The 19,109-nt window shown below is 42.2% G+C and overlaps 2 protein-coding genes across 6 annotated transcripts in view; one reads left to right on the forward strand and one right to left on the reverse strand.

Moving 5' to 3' along the window:
- The window catches only part of elf1 (E74-like ETS transcription factor 1), a 38,037-nt gene extending 25,527 nt beyond the window's left edge, over nucleotides 1–12,510 (forward strand). For 3 of the 5 annotated variants that reach the window (XM_034544166.1, XM_034544165.1, XM_034544167.1), the window contains exons 2-10: nucleotides 1,503–1,800; nucleotides 2,286–2,342; nucleotides 5,500–5,674; nucleotides 6,368–6,472; nucleotides 6,600–6,761; nucleotides 6,893–6,976; nucleotides 7,651–7,843; nucleotides 7,969–8,319; nucleotides 9,483–12,510. In XM_034544166.1, the coding sequence (XP_034400057.1) occupies nucleotides 1,729–1,800; nucleotides 2,286–2,342; nucleotides 5,500–5,674; nucleotides 6,368–6,472; nucleotides 6,600–6,761; nucleotides 6,893–6,976; nucleotides 7,651–7,843; nucleotides 7,969–8,319; nucleotides 9,483–10,248 (1,965 nt within the window). In that variant the 5' untranslated portion in view covers nucleotides 1,503–1,728 and the 3' untranslated portion in view covers nucleotides 10,249–12,510. The remainder of the gene's footprint in view (nucleotides 1–1,502; nucleotides 1,801–2,285; nucleotides 2,343–5,499; nucleotides 5,675–6,367; nucleotides 6,473–6,599; nucleotides 6,762–6,892; nucleotides 6,977–7,650; nucleotides 7,844–7,968; nucleotides 8,320–9,482) is intronic. The other 2 variants (XM_034544168.1, XM_034544169.1) reach the window with 2 other exon arrangements.
- Nucleotides 12,511–16,735: 4,225 nt separating this feature from the next.
- tnmd (tenomodulin) overlaps nucleotides 16,736–19,109 on the reverse strand; it is a 42,203-nt gene continuing 39,829 nt past the window's right edge. The window contains exon 7 of the mRNA XM_034543446.1: nucleotides 16,736–17,061. Coding sequence (XP_034399337.1) covers nucleotides 16,852–17,061 — 210 coding nt within the window. The 3' untranslated portion in view covers nucleotides 16,736–16,851. The remainder of the gene's footprint in view (nucleotides 17,062–19,109) is intronic.

Genomic DNA, 19,109 nt, shown 5'->3' on the forward strand with positions numbered 1-19,109 from the left:
CAAGCTGCACAGAAGTTCAGTCCTCCTCTATCACCTCTTCTCCTTTTACCGCCCCCCCCCTTCAAAACTTCAAAATACAATTGTGTCCTGGTATGCAACATCGTCAGTCACACAGGCATTTCAAAGCAAATGAGCTCCACCCTGCAGCAGTGGAAAAAGCAGGGATGGTGTGTGTGTGTGTGTGTGTTTTGAGGGGGTGTACTAAACACTGCCATCACTTACTTCTCTACTGTTGGAGGGTGTGTGGGGGGAGGGGTTTGTGGCCCTGGGGTGTCTGTTTATTCTTTAGCCCCTCCTGGCCTTCAGCCCTGAAACTATTGGGATGTTTGGACACACCTCAACAGACACACACACACACACACACACACTGACAAGGAACATGACCAGGAGTTCCCCTCCCCCGCTGCCTGTGATCACACTAACTCCCAGAGGGTCAGTACAGAGAGGCTTCCAGAGCATCATCAGACGAGTCATTTCTCGTCTGTTTCTATGTGGAGGGAGGGTTCATTTCAGACCCTCTCATGTGATCATAATATCAGCCCCCTGAGTCTTATGATCACAGGGGGAGTGCCGCGGGCTGTCTTCATTTCATGGACGGACACAGCGATGAAATGAGAGACATTCGTGCACTGAGACCCTCATACTTTGTGTTGTTGTGCTTGTTTTGGAGCTCAGATAGAAAGAACATTAATTGTCTATCGTGATGTTTTAGGTGAACACTATTCTTAATGCTAAAGGGAAACATGTTTGATGCTTCCACGTCCTCAAATGTGAGAATGTTCTGCTTTTCTTGGTCTTAAATGATAGTACATTTACAATTTTTGGAGTTTGGATTGTGGGTCGGACAAGCTAAGCTATTTGAAGATGTCACCTTCTGCTCTGGGATATTGTGATCGTCAATGTTCCTTCTTTTCTGATGTTTTTATACAACACAGGATCAAACAATTAATCAAGAAATTAATTAATTGACCAATGAATTCATAGTAAGCATTAGCTTATTTAAAAAAGCACTTTAGTAACATCCATAATGGTTCTAACTCTGAGCCTAATATTAATGAGTCTTACCATTGAAATATCTTGGTGTCACATCTCTGATAATTGAATTAAGAGGAGTAAAAGAAACTGTACAAGCTGTTTGCAGAATACAATAACAAACATTAAGCCTGACATTTTTGGGGGCAATCACAGGTGACCTTTTTGCTTGCTCTCCACTTGCTTTGTGAGTTTATAAGAGGGTTTGTGAGGCAGTGATCTGATTTCTCTGCTGAGACTTTCAGAACTAGACATAGCCCAGATAAGTTTGTCCTGCATGAAACATTGTAGGTCTGTTATGAGTTGGATGATGAGTTTTTGGGCCTCGAAAAAGCACTTTTTAAAATCTGCTCTCGCACAAGCCCTCCTGCACGACTTTCCCTGCTCCTCTCTCGCCTCTGAGTAAAATTAAACTGATCTAATATGTCTCCTGACCTTAGGCCCTGTCTTTTTCCCTCTCTCTCTGCCAGGTGTAGATGTTACAGGCGCAGCGGGAACCAGCCTCCGTGTCAGAGAGGGACGAGGCTGCTCCCACCTGGGCCACAGCTCTCTTCTGAAACTCGTGGTCTCTCTCTCGGAGCGCTAACCGCCCAGATTAGAGAACCGGTGGACGAGAGGGAAGCCATTTTGTGAGGTGAAGCTGAGTCTGGTCGTAGCCAGGTTCATTCAGGCTACTCCCTGCCCTCTGAACAGAAAATGACGACTGCAGTACAGCCCAGTGAACTGGTGTTTGAATTTGCCAGCAACGGGATGGACGAAATCAATCAGGTACGTATCGCACTGGAGAAAACACATTTAAAAGGTTCTTAATCCAATTGTTTGTTGCTTGTATGTATAAGTGGGCAATACTATGCTTTTAATTCAATCAAAAGACCATTGGACCAGTGTTTGACCATCCATCTTTTCCACAATATCTTGTTGATAAGAGTACGATTTTTCATAGCAGGACAGGCAAAACTAAACAGAGCGGTCACCAGGGTAGGATTGGATGTGGCTCAGAGCCTGTGATCTTTAACTGCATCAACATGTTGGGGAACGAGAGGTAGGCCGAGGGAAGGATGGAGGAGGTCTGGGAAGAGGAGTGAGTGCTGGTGGGAGCACAGAAATGGAAAGATTGAAAACCCTGCAGCGAGGTTAGGGTGCGTGGGAGGGAAAGGGTGGGGCTTGGCCATCAATGTGTTTGTGGCACAAAGGTTGCTGTGTGTGCATACTATGTGAACCTGTGCCTATGTGTCTTTTCGTTGCCCGGTCAGGTTTGCAGTTATCTCATCCCCACAATCGTGTCTGAATCCTGTGGAGCAGGATTGATTGTAAGTGTGGATGCATGTGTGTTCATCTATACTAGTATCTGTATGTGTGCATCTAGAGTGACAAGTTGTCACTGGATCCCTGAATAGCACCAGTTCAGGCCTAACCTGACGGACCAGTTACAAGGCAGCTTGGAAGGGATGGGATAATTCTACTCAAAGGTCTTGCATTGTTCCAGTGCTACAGTTTTGTTCTATGCTGCACCCACTCAACCTGTTATGTAAGCATTATGCCCCTATTTACTAAGTCTGGGAAATCCCCCCCCCCCCAAAAAAAAGGATCAACACACAACATACGACTGCAGTGGTCAAGCCGTTGGAGCTCAGTGAAATAATAGAGTGCATTCTGTAATGATTAGCCATGTTATATTGGATTTAAAGTCAATAAGTAGCTGCCTAAAGTGCATCATGTAAGAATAATACTTAGCTTTGTGACTTCATCCAGCACAACAAAGTCATGAAAAAAGTGTTCTCCTAATTTGAATTAAAAATAAAATTAAAGATGTCTTCATTTTCAAGCAACAGGCAACATGCAACAGGCTGCTGCACTCTCAAATATCGTAATAATGAGGATATTGAAAGTGTACAGACAGTTGGACTCATTGTGGATGGGCAGGTAAAGCAGAAGAGAGTGGGGTGCGAAGGGAACAGCTAGCACAGATGCTGTTGCTTTCAAAGGCAGAATGGGGAACTCAGAAATGCAAATTGGCCCGATTCTTATCTCTCCTGTTTCCCTACTAGAAACACTATTCAAGTCGGCAAAGAGGAAGAAGCAGTTAAAACCTTTATGATGTGTTATATGTTTTGTTTTGTCAGGCTGCGTTACATGTTGGGCACCACGTCTCCTGAAAGCCCCACCGTATCGCTATTTTAAACCTTTAAAAAACACATTCTTTCTCTTTCATAGTGAATATCCTTCACATAGCAACATGCTTTTCAAATCAACACTTGGTTTACATGACTGAAACGGATCCTAGATGACATCAAAACAAAAGCAGAGACTGAAGTCTAGTGCCCTGTCAGCAAACCGTGTGGGACTTTCTGCGTTTGACAGGGGGGGGGCTGTTTCAGTTAGGGCAGCAGACTAATACTCAAAATGCCTTTGTCTACACTCACACACATGCTTGACTCTCACTCAAGGACAGCAAACATAATTTAAGCCCAGACGAGGAGACATGGTAGCCTCACTGTCTAGCTATCTGATAATATGTCTACCACCGACTCAGATTAATGGGAAAAATTCAGTGTATGCCAGTGAGGCATTGACTGTAGTCAAAGCAAAACTCTGGGTTTTTATTAGCCCCTTGAGGTTTTGCTGCTGAGATGTTTTTTTAGCTGTTTGTTGTTGATCTTAAAAATGATGATCGACGTCTTGTGGAGCCATCTCGCTCTAGACTCACAGTCACCTACATTATGTACAGTGTATCAAATTACTAATAAACAATCCTCTGGTAGCTACTCTTGGTCCTACCCCGGAGGCCCAACCTCTTAACACCGTGTCCTAATAATGAGGCGATCTGTTAGTTTCCTGGTTAAAGTGTAGCCGAAATGGGAGTATATCCATGGACTGCTCGTCCCCCCCCCCTGACTCAAAGCCCAGACACCTGGTATGCCCCAGAGGTCCAAACCAACAATGGACACTTGTGCAAAGAGACAGAAAAGCCTTTATTCATGATGTCCTTCTGCACCTTTTCTCTATCCGGTTACCTCTTTAATTGGGTCAAGACCGTAAAAATTTGTTAATAATTGATTTGGGTAAAATACCCCATAATACTCACATGTATATGTTTTAATGCTTTTTGATTGAGTGTTTTAAATGTAAGAGTTTTGTTATGTCTCCCCTTAGACCAGACAACAGTGCAAATGTTCTAGTTGATTCAGCTATTTAATTATTGGGCGACATTGTAAGTTACACCCTGACTACAGACGGCATGCTGTCGGCAGGTGTTTGTCCAGTTATGCATATATTCATCTTTTGTTTGGACACATATTTGACTCCATTTTACGAATCTTTTAACTTCATAAAAGATACACATTATCTTCTCTTCTCTATACTCTTCCTGAGCTGAAAGAGATCTGTTAGGATGAATATTTAATAAAAATGGTATCTGTTTCAGGGTGATTTGGACCGATAATGCACCTTAGCGCCAAATAAATTACAGTAGCACTATTTCAGTACATTTTTAAAATGTAGTCTGCTGCCACCTGCTGGTGGTGACTCTTAGTTTCTTTGCATCAAAGAACCCGAGGTGACGTTTTCATTTAAAACTAAAACCATGATTATGCCATAGAAAGGTATAATTTAGTTTGATGCTTTCTAAATCAGAACTGCCTCTCATGTTGTTTATGTGTTGTTGTTTATTGTGTCTGTTTTGATGCTCTTTGAATTAAACAAATGAACAGCTGTCACCTAAGGCTACTAGAAAAACATCAACATCCGAGTTTTAGAGGACCACATGATGGACTCATTCAAAGGACTCAATTAGTCCCCATGTCGCTCCCCATTGACACGAACCGAGCGCGCAGTGAGCCCTCTTGACCCACTCTGTGTTTGAGGAACTCTCAAGTACGTTGGGCTACACGGTTGTTTCAAAGGTTTGGCCCAAGCTCCAGTAATTTGCCTCGTCCCCCGGCTCCTTCCTGCATCAGGCTGAGCCATGCCTGAAATGAGACGGCAAGGTTCGAATTCCCAAAGCACGTTTAGGACATGATGAAGGGGGTGCTCGCCTGCGACTGACGATTGATCCATTAACATTCAATTGGGTTTATATAATTTCTGAGCATAAGATTAACTTCTCAGGAGAAGTAGGCCAAATCAAACAGCTGGTTCCTGTCTTCTTCAGCGGGTCCCTGTGGACCGCTGCAACACCACAGAAATGAGCTCTCCTCCATGCTACGCGCCTCCACATTAGCTGAAATTGAGTACGAATATTCAATATTTTACAAGGCAATAAAGATAAGGGACCAAATCTGGTTATAACATTAATGTGATGTCATCTGGGGTTTTTATATTGCATTTATCATGTGTAGTGGAGGAATTAATGGTGTTTTTTATTGCATTTAGGTATGTGCAAAGACCATCAGTCCCCTGGCTCCCTGTGTTACAACGTCTCATATACTTTATACTTTCTCTGCATGTGTCTGTCCTCTCTCTGTTCAGCTGGACGACCCGTCAGTGTTCCCAGCTGTGATTGTTGAGCAGGTGCCTGCAGCCGATCTGCTGCAGGTCTACTCAAGCCTGGAGTCCGACGAGGTGACCAACGGCATCATGGTGGACACCACGCTCCATGTCGTGCAGGAGCCTTCCATCTTGGTGGGAGGGGTCGACCTCTCAGGTAATGAATGATATTTTACTTTCTTCACATTTGGTCTCTACATTTAATTCTTTTTTAATTCTTAATAAAGCAAATGTGAATCTCAGCATCTGCTGTATGTAGTGCTTTACTTCGCAAGTCCATAATTTCCAAGGAATATGTGATTTTATACTAATCACCAGGAACATATATTTTCAATTTATACACTTGAATTCTTCTTATTTAACTGAATATGAAAAAATACAACATTTGTAAACATGAAAGCATACAATACAACAACCTTCCCAATAATGAATAGTCAGAGAATTAATTATTTTTAAAGACATCCTATTTTCTTTAAAATAAGTCAAACATTCATTGGTTTCTCTTAAAAACATCTTGGACATTATTTTGTGATTACAGACCTGTAAACTAAAGAGTAACTGTCATTTATTAAGCCTCTCCCTGTTTAAGAGCTTTTTTTCCCCTCTTTCCTTTACTTACCAAGCAACAACAATGTATTGTGTGTACAAACTGAAATGTATTGTGTGTGTACAAGTGAAATTGACCGGGATGTTCCCTTTAAACTCATTCACCAATCACACATAACATTAAAAAAGGAGCCTGGTAGTCAAACTAGCCATTCAGCTGTATCAGACAAAGAATCAAACATACAATATACACAGTAGTGACCCACATGGATTTCATAATGACGAGTTGTCGTCTGCTGGACAGAAACAACAGTCTCTGACCAAGATGACAGCATGGAGACGAACGAAGCTGCAGCCGCTCTTCTTAACATGGAGTCTCCAAACAACATTTTGGACGAGAAGCGTATGAGTAAGTTGTATTTCATACTACATTTCAACTTTGATCTAACATTGGTCATATTTTGAGCCTGCGATACGTCCTAAAGGTTCTATTCATGGTTTGTCTGTTTGTTTTTGTATCTCTTGTTGATGTATAGTTCACACCTACGGCACTCTACTGGAGTCAGACTTGACTTACACCCCCCTGAGGCCTGACCAGATGGATAATGGTGACCTTGACATGTCCCTAGACGAGGACACTTCATCAATGGATGAGATACCCCAAAAGTTTCCCTTAAAACCTCAGAAAAAAACCAAAGGTAACACTGTAGTCCTCTTTTTTTACAACAGGAATTATCTCTTGTACTAAAAACTCAGTGTTGTCGGTAATTGGATGATTTCACTACGACCTCTCACCTAATAACACACAACCCCTCAATTTGAATCACAGTGCGGAAGCCGCGGGCGGTGCGTCCCTGCTCTCCAATCACCACCCCTAACCTGCCACTCAGGAAGAAGAGCAAGGAGGGCAAAGGTAAGCCTCGCTAACTTGTCCGCTTCTCTGTAATGAGCCAATAAAAATCAAGGTCTCCCCTCCTCTTGTGTATGCTCTGTTTCCTCCCTTGGAGTGTGCAAACAGCAGTCCGGCTGGGTTGAATCTGGGCGAGTTAATGGATGAGGGGTGTTTCGCAGGGAAACAGAAGTGATTGCAGGCTGGGGGGCACGTTGGTGCTCTCCCGACGGTAGCAGACTGGTGCTGCTGGATGGGAACCCTAATTGCAGCATACAGTGTGACATCAAGAGGAGGGGGCTGGGGACGGGTTCAGCTGCACACATATACATCACCCTGTCACGGTGTCTGGGATTCAAGTGGCTACTGGGAGCGTTTCTGTTTTTAACCACTTCTGGCTAAAGCATTTCACAAATTAAAGTAATCTACTCCCAGGCTTGGTATAATTAATTCACTACCAAGGCACACATGCACACATACAACAGACACAACAATGGTTATCATGAAAAGAAGAGTAGTTTCTCCTGCAACCCTTTAGCTGCCATATGCATGACTCTAAATTACTAAATGCATTATGGATGTCTATAAGCGCAGCTCTGAGGCCCCACCATGAATGTCTGATTTGCTTGAATGTTGAAAACATGACTTAATACCCCCCCCACCCCCACCCCCCTCCACACACACACTCCAATTTGCAGGCAACACAATCTACCTGTGGGAATTCCTTCTGGCTCTCCTGCAAGATAAGAACACTTGTCCCAAATACATCAAGTGGACACAGCGAGAGAAAGGCATCTTTAAGTTGGTGGACTCAAAGGCTGTTTCAAAGCTGTGGGGCAAACACAAGAACAAGCCTGACATGAACTATGAGACCATGGGAAGAGCTCTCAGGTAAGGGGAACTTACAAATCGGCACCAAGCTAAACCTGAAGCTTCGTCATCGTGCACATTGAGCTCTGACACAGATATGTTCATGATGGCTGACTGGAATGCTCCTTATTTACTTTATTTTCCAGGTACTACTATCAGAGAGGCATCCTGGCCAAAGTGGAGGGGCAGCGGCTGGTCTATCAGTTTAAGGAGATGCCAACAGATCTGGTGGTGATCGAGGACGAAGACGGCGGTTCTGATGCTAACGTCGGCTACGGGAATCACAGACCTACCAATGGGCGGCCGATGGTCCGTGGAGGGTCCAAAGGGAACGGGAGGGCTCATGGTCAGCATCAAGTCTCAGTGAAGACCATGAAGAAGGAGCCTATTGATGAATATCTGTACCAGGAAGCCAATGAACAGACTGAGCAGCTCCTTCACTCTGTCCACATGTTGCAGGCCAACCAAGGGTCGACGGTCCACGATCAAGCTATGAGGTAGGAGACCGCCGACCTCATAGTGACAAACAGACTCAAGGAAGTCGCTGTTCCCAGTAACAAAATAGTTCCAGCACATAACGTAGTTTAACTTATACACACAATATGTAACATGTTGATTAGTGAGCTTTGGAGGTGTTACTCTGCAGATTTCAGTTAACCTGGTTTGTCCTGTTTCTCGTCTTTATGCTAAAATAAGCTACTCGGCACTAAACGAGCAGACATTATGCGGGTGGAAACAAACTTCTCATCTAACTTTCAACAAATAAGCTTTCTATCAAATAAGCTCCCGAACCATCAAACTATTTCTGTAAGGGATGTGTATATATATAAAAATGTACATCAGTTGATATATTATTATTAGATTTTTGCATCTGTCAAACATTCACAATCAGTGTGGACCATAGCGTTTTGAGCTATGGTCCACACAACAAAATGTTTTGATGGCAAAAAGTCTTTTCAGAGTGTGAGAGTAACACTCATCTATTTGGTGGTTTGGAAATTCACATATTTGAGAACCCCTGACACACACAACATTACTTGAATACAGTGCTCATACACATGCACAAAACTACTTGTCCATGAAATTCAAATCCCATGACTGACTCAACCCATGTCGGCCCTTTATTAGGGGCAACTTGAAAAGGAATTCAATTCCAGCTTGAAATATATATATATATATATATATATATATATATATATATATATATATATATATATATATATATATATATATATATATATATATATATATATATATATATATTAGTATATAAACCTGAAGCCCTGCAGGTAATTTGTTATATTTGTTATATCAGAGAGGTGTTGATTTGTATGTGTTTTTGTAGTATACTGCCTGTATACACAATGTTGTATCAGTCATCTTGCTTTTGAAGCTGTTAAACATTGTCTGCAGTTAGGAATCAGGGAGAATAATCACTTCTGCAGTACAGCTGACAATGCCGTTTGTTATATTCATAAGGGTATTAGTTCGGCTGTTTAGGATCAGAGCTGTGCACTGGATAACTTTCTCAATAGTGTTCCATTAAAAAATAATCCTTGTCTATATTTGCAAAGATACAAACTGAATATTCAATTACAGCAGCTCTGTCAGAGAAGATGTAAAAACAGGAGCGCATATTCAGATCATTTTGTCTTTTCAGGGCTCCTTCATCTATGGTCCTGACTTCCAGCTCTCTCCAGTCTCTTCCTCTCACCACTATTTTGGCCAACGGGGACTCCTGCCACTCCTCCCCCCCTCGGGTTATTCTCCACACCATGCCCTCCACCACTACAGGTGGTAAAGATGTACTCACCATCCAGCAAGGTGGAGCCAACAACCTGCAAGATGGCCTCCCTCAGCACCTCCTGCTCACTAGTCTTGGCTCATCCACCACTTCCTGTTGCACTTCCCCTGCAGGAGTCCTTAGTTCCACCACTTCCAACTACAGCAGTTTCCCTCGACTGGTCACTATCAACACAACCAGTGGGCAGACCATGGTGGCACAGCAGCCCGGCACCGTAATTGCCACGGTGCTCAAGTCCAGCGACTTTTGTCTGCAGGTCAAAGAGGAGATGCTGGACCCCAGCTATTTCCAGTCGATGGTGAACGGTGATCCATCACTGGCCGCAAATACGTTTGAGAAAGAAGAGATTGAGATAGGGGAAGCAGAGCTGCAGTATAGGACTGTGATCATTGATACCAGTCAAAGTCAGGGCTATGAGGCAGTGAGTGAAACTCTAATTAATGGACATTTCTCCCAGAGCAGCAGCCCCAGTGAGGGTCTGACCCCTGTAGAGGAGCTGGAAGTGCGTGGGGAGATGTCCCTGCAGCCTGAGCAGGGAATCAAATGCCTGCAGGAGCTGCCACTGTCTGTCCAATTGCCTGCAAACTTTATCCAGATAAAGACAGAGCCGGCAGAGGCCTAAGGCTGAAGGACACAAGCCGAACCAAAAAACAACAATTTAATCCATTTTGACCACAGACTTAATGTTTTCTTTCCATACCGCAGTGATCTGATCAAAGATCAGAACGAGGGATCTCACAGAATGTTGCTCTTAAAGGTTGGTCAGTTCAGCCTCAGGATTTATTGTTTACTCACATATTGTGTGACCATGTGCCTAATTTTTAAAATCAAGGGAGTAGTATTTAGTTTTTCTAAGAAGTCAGTTTTAAGATCTGGGATTATTTTCCATAGACATTAACCCCAACACTCATACATTTACATATACACAGAATCACACACACACACACACACACACGCACACACACACACACACACCCCTCCCTCTAGGAGAACAGCCATTGGAATAGACCAGGGATCCCTATCCACCAAATGTGCCAGTTAATAATTTTCTCATCTGACTTTTATGTTTAAAGAGGAGAACGCAACAAACCAAAACTGGGGACTGAATGCCAAATGGTGCAATGAAATCAGACTTCTGAGAACGTGCAAAGGACATGTGTGTTTTTAAAAATAATTTACCACATACAAGTTTGGATACTGTGTCATGGTGTCCAATCCGGTGGAGGAAAAAAAAAAAACACATCTCAGAGTTTAATTGAGGAGTGCCTTACAGGAAGTTCAAACAGCTCAAGACTCTTTTCGTGGAAATGTCTGGGGGAAAAAGATGAAAAACGGACGAAACGGCTTTTTCAGACTTTAAGGAACATTACTCATTTATTTTCATATAAACAAAAACGGTATGCATTCACTCTCTATTACTTATGGCCTTACAACACTGTGCTACTATGGAATGGGCATTTTTCTGTCCACCAAGGATAGTCCAACATCACAACTGTTTGTATAGAGCTGCAGACTGGAGGAAAATAGTGAGGCACAAAAGGAGAGAATGAATATGCAGAATAAAACAGATTTTATCAGCCTCAACTTCAGGGGCTCCAAGATTTATATCCTGTTTATATAAAATGGAAAATATATGGATCTATATATATATATATATATATATATATATATATATATATATATATATATATATATATATATATATATATATACATATAATATACAATTGAGATTCAATTTTAAGGCCATAGTGAATTTATTTATTTTGTGAATTTCTAAATTCTGTATAAAAAAAGGCACATTTGTCTATTTACATGTGTAAACATGAGGGAAAATACAAAGAATATGAACGTTAATACCAGGAAGCTTATTTGGTATTTTTTTAAGACACATTTTTCATTTGTATAGCTTTCCATATAATCAGCTTTGGTATTTTTCTTGAGTTTTGGACTCGAGTGCTCAGTGCAGCATCATTATTCCCCTGTTATATTCTCTTATTGTAGATCTCCTCTGTTGTGTGTCTGATTTAAACTTGTACTGAATGTGCTTTGGTTCCTTCTTTACAGCAGACATACCTCTTTACCTTTGTCAACAGTTAAGCAGTAGGGGCGACGCATTCGAAAAGATTATGTTCTGTGTACTGCATAAAGTATCAAATGTATCAATCTGTATGTCTTTGAAGTCATAGTTTCTTTAATGATTTGGTACAAAGCCGTACCAGTGCTGTTTAAAAGCTCCTCTCCTCTCCTTTCTTCTCTTCTCTTCCTCCTTCTCTCCTCTTCCTATTTTTCTCCTGTTCTTGGGTCAGTCCAGTCTGGGCCTTCTTTATTTGCTCTCCCACTTTGTAAAGGACCTCTCAGGCCAGCCATCCGATTGGCCCCCTGGTCCTGCCGGGGATGAAGCCATATTGATCCTGAGTGGTATCGCAGCTAAATTGGTTGTGTTTTCCACCCGGACTGCAGCTGCAGAGTGAGGACATTTAGACATGCTGGCACTGGCACCTAAGGACAGGAGTTAAACGCTGCTTTACAACCCCACATCAGCCAAAGGGCTCTGGGTCGGCAAAGACACTCTGAATGTATACTTATTGTTTAAGTACATGCGAATTCTTGACAATCAATAATTACACTGGGTTACATTTGCATTGAAATCTGTCTTTGAATGGGGATTTTGCTGCTTCTTTTTTTTTCCGTTGTGTATATATTTCCGTATCTGCCCTGCCTTTTCCCAAAAGCACTGTTGTCTTTGAGATGTTGAGGTATGTCCACTGCTTATGTTTTGTTGCTTCTATTGTCTCGGGGTTGTCAGTTGCCTCAGTTGTGCTGAATATAGAGTAGATTTTTAAGAAAAAGTCAATGTACTAATTAAAATCTTCATAACTGAATATCCTCTTTATTTGTTGTTTTTGTTGGAGGCAAAGTTTTTTTGAGATCATGCGAGGCCCAGATAAATGTCACACGAGTAGTTACATTTTTTTTGAGAAATTAAACAGTAAACAAAATTCAACGTGGAAACAAATACCCTGTAAGGGGGTTACTATGTCAATTCTTTTTATTGTGGAGATTATAGAAATGAAGCATTTCTGCCTCAAAATGGCATTGTTGGGCTGCTGCAGCTTTGAGGAACATTCAACCACATGGCATTTGAAGAGAAATAAAAAGCTACTGTGGGGAACTGGATTGGAGCCATTAGCAGGCCAGAGACTGATTGGACTGTACTTAAGAGCACTGCCTCTCCAGTTGCTGTGGGTGGATGAATACATTAGCATTTGACATGCCCAGAGCTGAAGACAGCCAAGTCTGTCACCACAGCTTGTATAGTGAAGAGTGTGTGTGTGTGTGTATGGCTGGTGAGTGGAGGGGTTACACTGACTTGGATTGATTCATCTGGTTAGAGCATGTGTTATGTTGATGTGGTGTGTGTGTGTGTGTGTGTGTGTGTGTGTGTGTGTGTGTGTGGTGGGTGCATTGGCTTGGATTGAATGTGTGTCCGTGTTCAGGGTCGGGGAGGAGAGGGTGGGTGTTAAGGAAGCTGTTTGGCAGCTGGGCTTGCCTACTGTGCCTAGCTATGTCTACACCCACATGCACAGCTGTGTACCACACAATCCAATCTTGCCATAGGGTTAACACAGACACACGTACACATTCGGCACACACACATAACTCACAGCCAGAAGTTCAGACTCAGCCACCACTAACACCTTCTTCTCTCCAGCAAACATCTCCCTGAGCCTTTTACAGGTGGGGATGTAGTTTGTAGTTAGAAATGAGTCTGATGAAAGCAACCAATAACCCTCCATTACATCTAAACAGGCGGTTCATCGATCAGCTGCCACATGGTAAGCGGGGGTTGTTATGAATTACTAAAATATTGAATGAATGCAGCCGTTGCGTCTGTGCTATAGCTTTTGGTTAGTGTGTCAGAGACACCTGAAGATGGAGCGAGAGCCGGGTCCTGGGAGAGGAGGAGGACTATTTCTGTGTCGCCTGCAGCCACTGACACAGCGCGAGTGTTTACTGCTGTGCCATGCTGCCTCTCACAGTGGGAGCAGTTGAAGGATGACGGCTGACATTATTGTGCCTCCAGCCTGGAGCAGGAACAGTACAGGGAGAGCTTATTTAACCATCAGGTCACCAGACTGACTGCAACATTACAGAGAAAAAGAGATGATGGCTGCAGTTTCATGGCCATAGCAGACATATGCAGCCTGTTAACTTGCAGCCAAGGTTAGATTTAAATAGACCACTTTAAAAATGTGAGGGGTTTCTCAGAGAAGAGTAAATCTATTTAAGGACAGCAGGTGTAGCATGGTTTTACATTGTAAAGCGGCAAACCAGCGCCTGGTTTGATATTGCATTAGTACACTTTTCTCTCCACAAGGTGGCACTGGTCATACACGTGTCCTCAGCAGAGCCTGAGCCTCACTCTGGATTGGAGAGAGATATTCCTTCAGGTTACTAATCTAAATACAGACACTCCTCATACATTGGTTTTCACTCTCATCCGCCCCGGAATAGCAACTCATTGATCTCAATGAACGAGAGATTATTTGAAATGAAAATAAGCAGCTGTGACTGAAGTTTCACTACATTTTTGATAAGTAACAAAAGGAATTAATTCACTTGTGAGTCTCAATGATAGCGGACAATCCTCAGGCCAGGTAGGAAAAATCCTTTGAACTGTGCCAACCTGGTAGATGCCTGTTATCTCTGTTCTTCCTGCAGAGTAGTCAATCTTGTTTCCTCTTCCCATCAAAACAGTGATAAACAAGTGCTAGAGGGGGGTATTCCTCGACAGTGTATAAAATGCATGAGAAAAAATTGTGCAGGGTTTCATTTGAAATTATATATTCTTTCATTCTGGTCTCCAGGCAAGGCGTTCACTGTCATAGACGCACAGATTTTCCCTATATCTAATGTAGACAGTTTTGAGCTGCATCAAACACAGGAATGAAAATTAGCATTCATTTAGATCGTTATAGGTGTACTAAAAAGCTCTAAGCTAATAATCAAAGATCATTTGATTTGGAGTATTTCAAGTGTTTTGCATTTTCAGGGGGAACATTTTTCAAGCTGATTGTTTACATTTCATTTGAAAAGGAAACCATGAACACTGAATGCAAACAGCTTCAAAAGCTGTAGATTTGTTGCTGTGTATAACATATCAACTGGTTTCCTCAAGATGTTTTAAATGACCTCTTGAGATTTGTGTATCACATACCAAGACGTGGATCCACGTTTTAGCATGCAACTGGACCGGGATCTATTTTTTGCTCACATAGAAGTGCAGTGTCGCCACCATTCAGTGTCTTTTCTGGGTCTCATCCGTGATTTTTAATTGTGAGACGTTTGTACTTTAAAGTTTGACTTTCATGGTTAATATTGGACTTTTGTCCCATCAGGCACGAGGAGCTCTCAGGGAGCCAGCTTTAATATCTGTATCATCCTCTCCAGTCAGGGTGAGCCGTCCTTTTCAGATCGACTCTCAGGGCTTCCATGGCAATTTACTCTCACGACTTCACAAAAGAGTCCTCAAAGTCCTCAGAGACCTCGGCAGATAGACAACTAACAGCATCTTACAAAAAATAACACTTTACACTATTTCCCAATGTTGTGAAAGCCGAAGCTCTCCAACAGCAGTAGCAGCAGCAACCAGCATGCTGTATGCATTCATTTTACACTCGATTATTTGTTGTGATAACGGGGACGTAGTAAGAAATGAATAATATAAACACTGATTTTATGAACTTTTCAGAAATGCCTTGGGGGGCTTTGCTGTACACTTGTCAGTTTATTTGAAGTATGTTTGCAATTATTACATTTGTTAACTCATGCCACACATTTTAACTTGACATGTTGCTTTGGGCTATTGACATTATTGATTTAAAAATAACAATACGGTTGCAGTCTGAACTCCATTTATGAGCATATCCATAAAACATTCACATACAGTAATATGTTTCGCCCTCTTTTTCACAAAATCCATTTTGCTGCCAAATATTATTGATATCACTGACATTATTATCACGCTGAGCCAACATGAGTCAACATCCAGCTTTACTTAGCAGGCTAGGTGCTTTTATATATAACAAAGCATTATTATGCATCAAATACACAAGAGAGAGTAAAGTTATGAAAGAAGCAATAAAAGCACACACGTCTAGTTTTTTCCGGTTAATTTGATGGTAAATGTTTTTGCTTATGAGCAACGGGACTAATGAAGAAGAGAGAAGGTCTGCCTGTTGTAGGGATTGCATGAGTCAGATTAAAACCCACATTTCATCAGCTTTCAAATCATATTCTTTCATATAATAGGATATTCATACATTTACATTTTAATTGGAAAAGAAATCGGGCAAGAGACTGAAACATACAGAAGGCTTCAAAGCAAACTATGACAACATGAGTGCTCCATTTTCCATCTCTCTGTTAAACTTTTGAATACCTCACTGTGCTTGAATACTCTTGGGCATTTATGCACCTTGTTATTCTGATGACAGAACATCAATAGCAAATACATATCTCGCTTGTTACTTGCAGATGAGAGTTATTTCAGCTCGACAGATTGAAATCGCCTCAGCAAAGAAGAAACTGTTTGAACAGAAGCACTATTTAAAGCATTTTGTGGATTGCAACACGATGGTAAACAATGGAGCATGAGACAACAGTAACAACATCACAAAAGACAGATGAGGTCTGTGCATCTTTAATTATACTGTACCTCCTTAGTTCAATATGATCTTAAAAACAGATTAAAGAATTCTTATACATAAAGCCAGTACCGAAAGCATCCTCTGGTTCTGTTATATCTACTTCATGTTTGTTTCTTTCCCTCAATTTGTCTTAGTCTGAATATGAATCATGTTCTAATTGTATATGAATGTGGGGAAGGTGACAACACGTTTACACTTAGGCAAGGTCAAGACTGACAGATACACGTTTTTGGTGACATCCTCCAAACTAAATGGCACCCATTAAACAGAATCAAATAGCAAAGATAATAAATGTTAGATAAGCAAAGAAAATTAGACAGCAGTAAACGAGTGATACCTTTTAAGAACACTTCAAAAACCATTTGGACTCATTAAACAGACTAATACTAAGTGGGCCAACCTACAGATTGGATCATAATTGTGTGCAATGGTCTGGGATATAAAAGCAGAATTTGTACCTATAACGACATAACATTTTAAATCCCATACAGACACAGACGGCCTGCGCCCTCCTCAGATCCTCCCCAGCATGCGGGCGATCCACCAGTTGCACGGCATGACAATCTGACAGATGACCCGGCCTCCTTGGTAGTAGTAAGGCCACGGGTTGAAGCCTCCCAGGGGCTCGTTGTAGCGGCGACAGAAGCGGTAACCACGGCGACAGTGCTGGCAGCAGTAGCCATTGTCATCCAGACGGTTATCCAGCTCAATCCCAACCTCTCTCTGCAGAGAACACAGCAGTGGGTTAGGGTTACGATCACACACAAGACAAATGGCAGTCCTCCCAGCGGCAAGAGCAGGAAGAAGAAGAAGAAGAAGAAGAAGAAGAAGAAGAAGAAGAAGAAGAAGAAGAAGAAGAAGAAGAAGAAGAAGAAGAAGAAGAAGAAGAAGAAGAAGAAGAAGAAGAAGAAGAAGAAGAAGAAGAAGAAGAAGAAGAAGAAGAAGAAGAAGAAGAAGAAGAAGGATGTCGGGAATTGATGAGCCGGCTTTCCTTGTAGGTCAGTTGAATATGTGTAAAAACCAAACAAGAGTGAAAAGATCAGAATTGATGTCTGTACAACTCCAACGTTGTGCCATGCTTGATGACTGTGAAAAGAGATCAAGATAGCGGGAAGAGGGAACAAGCTTGATTTAAGCTGCAGGAGCATAAAACATGATATAACACCCTTGACCTTTCGAGGTAGCACGACTTCACAACGCCCCATCTCTGAATCCGGCATTGACAGCCTCTCTACTGGCACTACCTTCAATCAAAGGGACTCTAACATTGGTAGTTACCAGCATAATTACACTATTTCTTTCATCTCTGACCTCTTAACTCCCTCGACCGAAGCTCACTCTCTGCACTGAAATGGCAGCCCCTCCTCCAGTAGAGCATTCAAATTACAGCTCCCCACGTCTTGGCGCCCTCCCCCTGACCTTGACTTTAAGTGCAAGGCACATTCCTAAAGCAATTAGCAGAGTAATGATCGCCTAACAAGGATTCTTTCATTTGCTCTTGCTGGCTGCCTCTGAATTTATAGAGGGGCCAAATGAAACCCAAACGAAAGGTAAATTGGGTAGAATTAATGGCCCTTGGACTTTTTCATTGTGCCGTTTGGTTCATGCCCCCGTAGACTCGTGGGGGGCTGAGTGCCATGCCTTTGATCAAGAGCAACTCCAAATGGGGTTCGGAGAAGTGCCACTTAACTCACCGCGCAAGTTGAGGCAGCAACTGCCCTCAGTACGCATTTGACCACATTTCAATCTCTTTTAGTAAATGAATCCTCTGAGACAATCCGGCGCTGTCTCGTTAAACCGCTCCGATCCCGGAGTCGATGACTTCACATTCAGAACAAACTGGCATAATTCTTCGCAAGCGGTTCCAGTGACTCAGCTACATGCAGCGGTGCAGAACAAAACACATCCACTGTTGGGAATAGAAAATGTGTGGGAATTTGTTTAAGAGGACTGGACCCGCAGGAGCACATGTCCCTTCAGTCCCCTGCGACATTAAGTGTGGGAATTAGGGTTTTTCTTTCTATACATTTTAAGTATAGAAATTCACCCTAAGCATGATTCACCAAAAAGTGCAGCCTGCTACACTCGTGAGAGATACTTAAATTACATAGACGGGGTGAGGCAGATGACGTCTAGGATAGCCGGGTTTGATTTATTACTATGACAAACGCTTTTTAATGATTTACTGTTTCAGTCAAGTTTCGGGTCATCAGCTTCCAGGCAACAATCTGTTATGGAAACAACACGAAAGCTGTCAATGGACCAATGATAATCGTATCTGCTCTGCGCAGCCCAAACTGGGATTTTGTGAAAATCTGGAGCTCCACGAAGAAAATGAAGAAAATATTTTATTCAAATGATGCGGCGATTATCAAAACAAACAGCCAATAGACAGCATTGTACCTTCAAGACAATTAATCAGAGCTATCCTTTTAAAACGGAGGGTACATATTAATCACTCTGCCTTTGAGTTGCCGTCTCTAGCGTGATGCTGCGGTGATAAGAATGGTTCACCTTGGGAAATCTGAGGCAGTCACTCAAAAACAAGCAGCATTAATGAAGAGTAAAAGCCATTACCCCCTTGCTGCATCTGATTTCATCACACACTCCGGTGTACACACACACACACACACACACACACACACACACACTGAGGCACCTCTATGAATAATACGAGGCGCTGGATATGAATGAGTCTGCAGAGTAGAAAACTGCGTCAGTCATTCAATAAGATGTAATGAATCAAAGCACGGCTCCCCTAATCTCCACAC

The sequence above is a fragment of the Cyclopterus lumpus genome, chromosome 10 (assembly GCF_009769545.1).
Source record: "Cyclopterus lumpus isolate fCycLum1 chromosome 10, fCycLum1.pri, whole genome shotgun sequence".
Taxonomy (NCBI): Eukaryota; Metazoa; Chordata; class Actinopteri; order Perciformes; family Cyclopteridae; genus Cyclopterus; species Cyclopterus lumpus.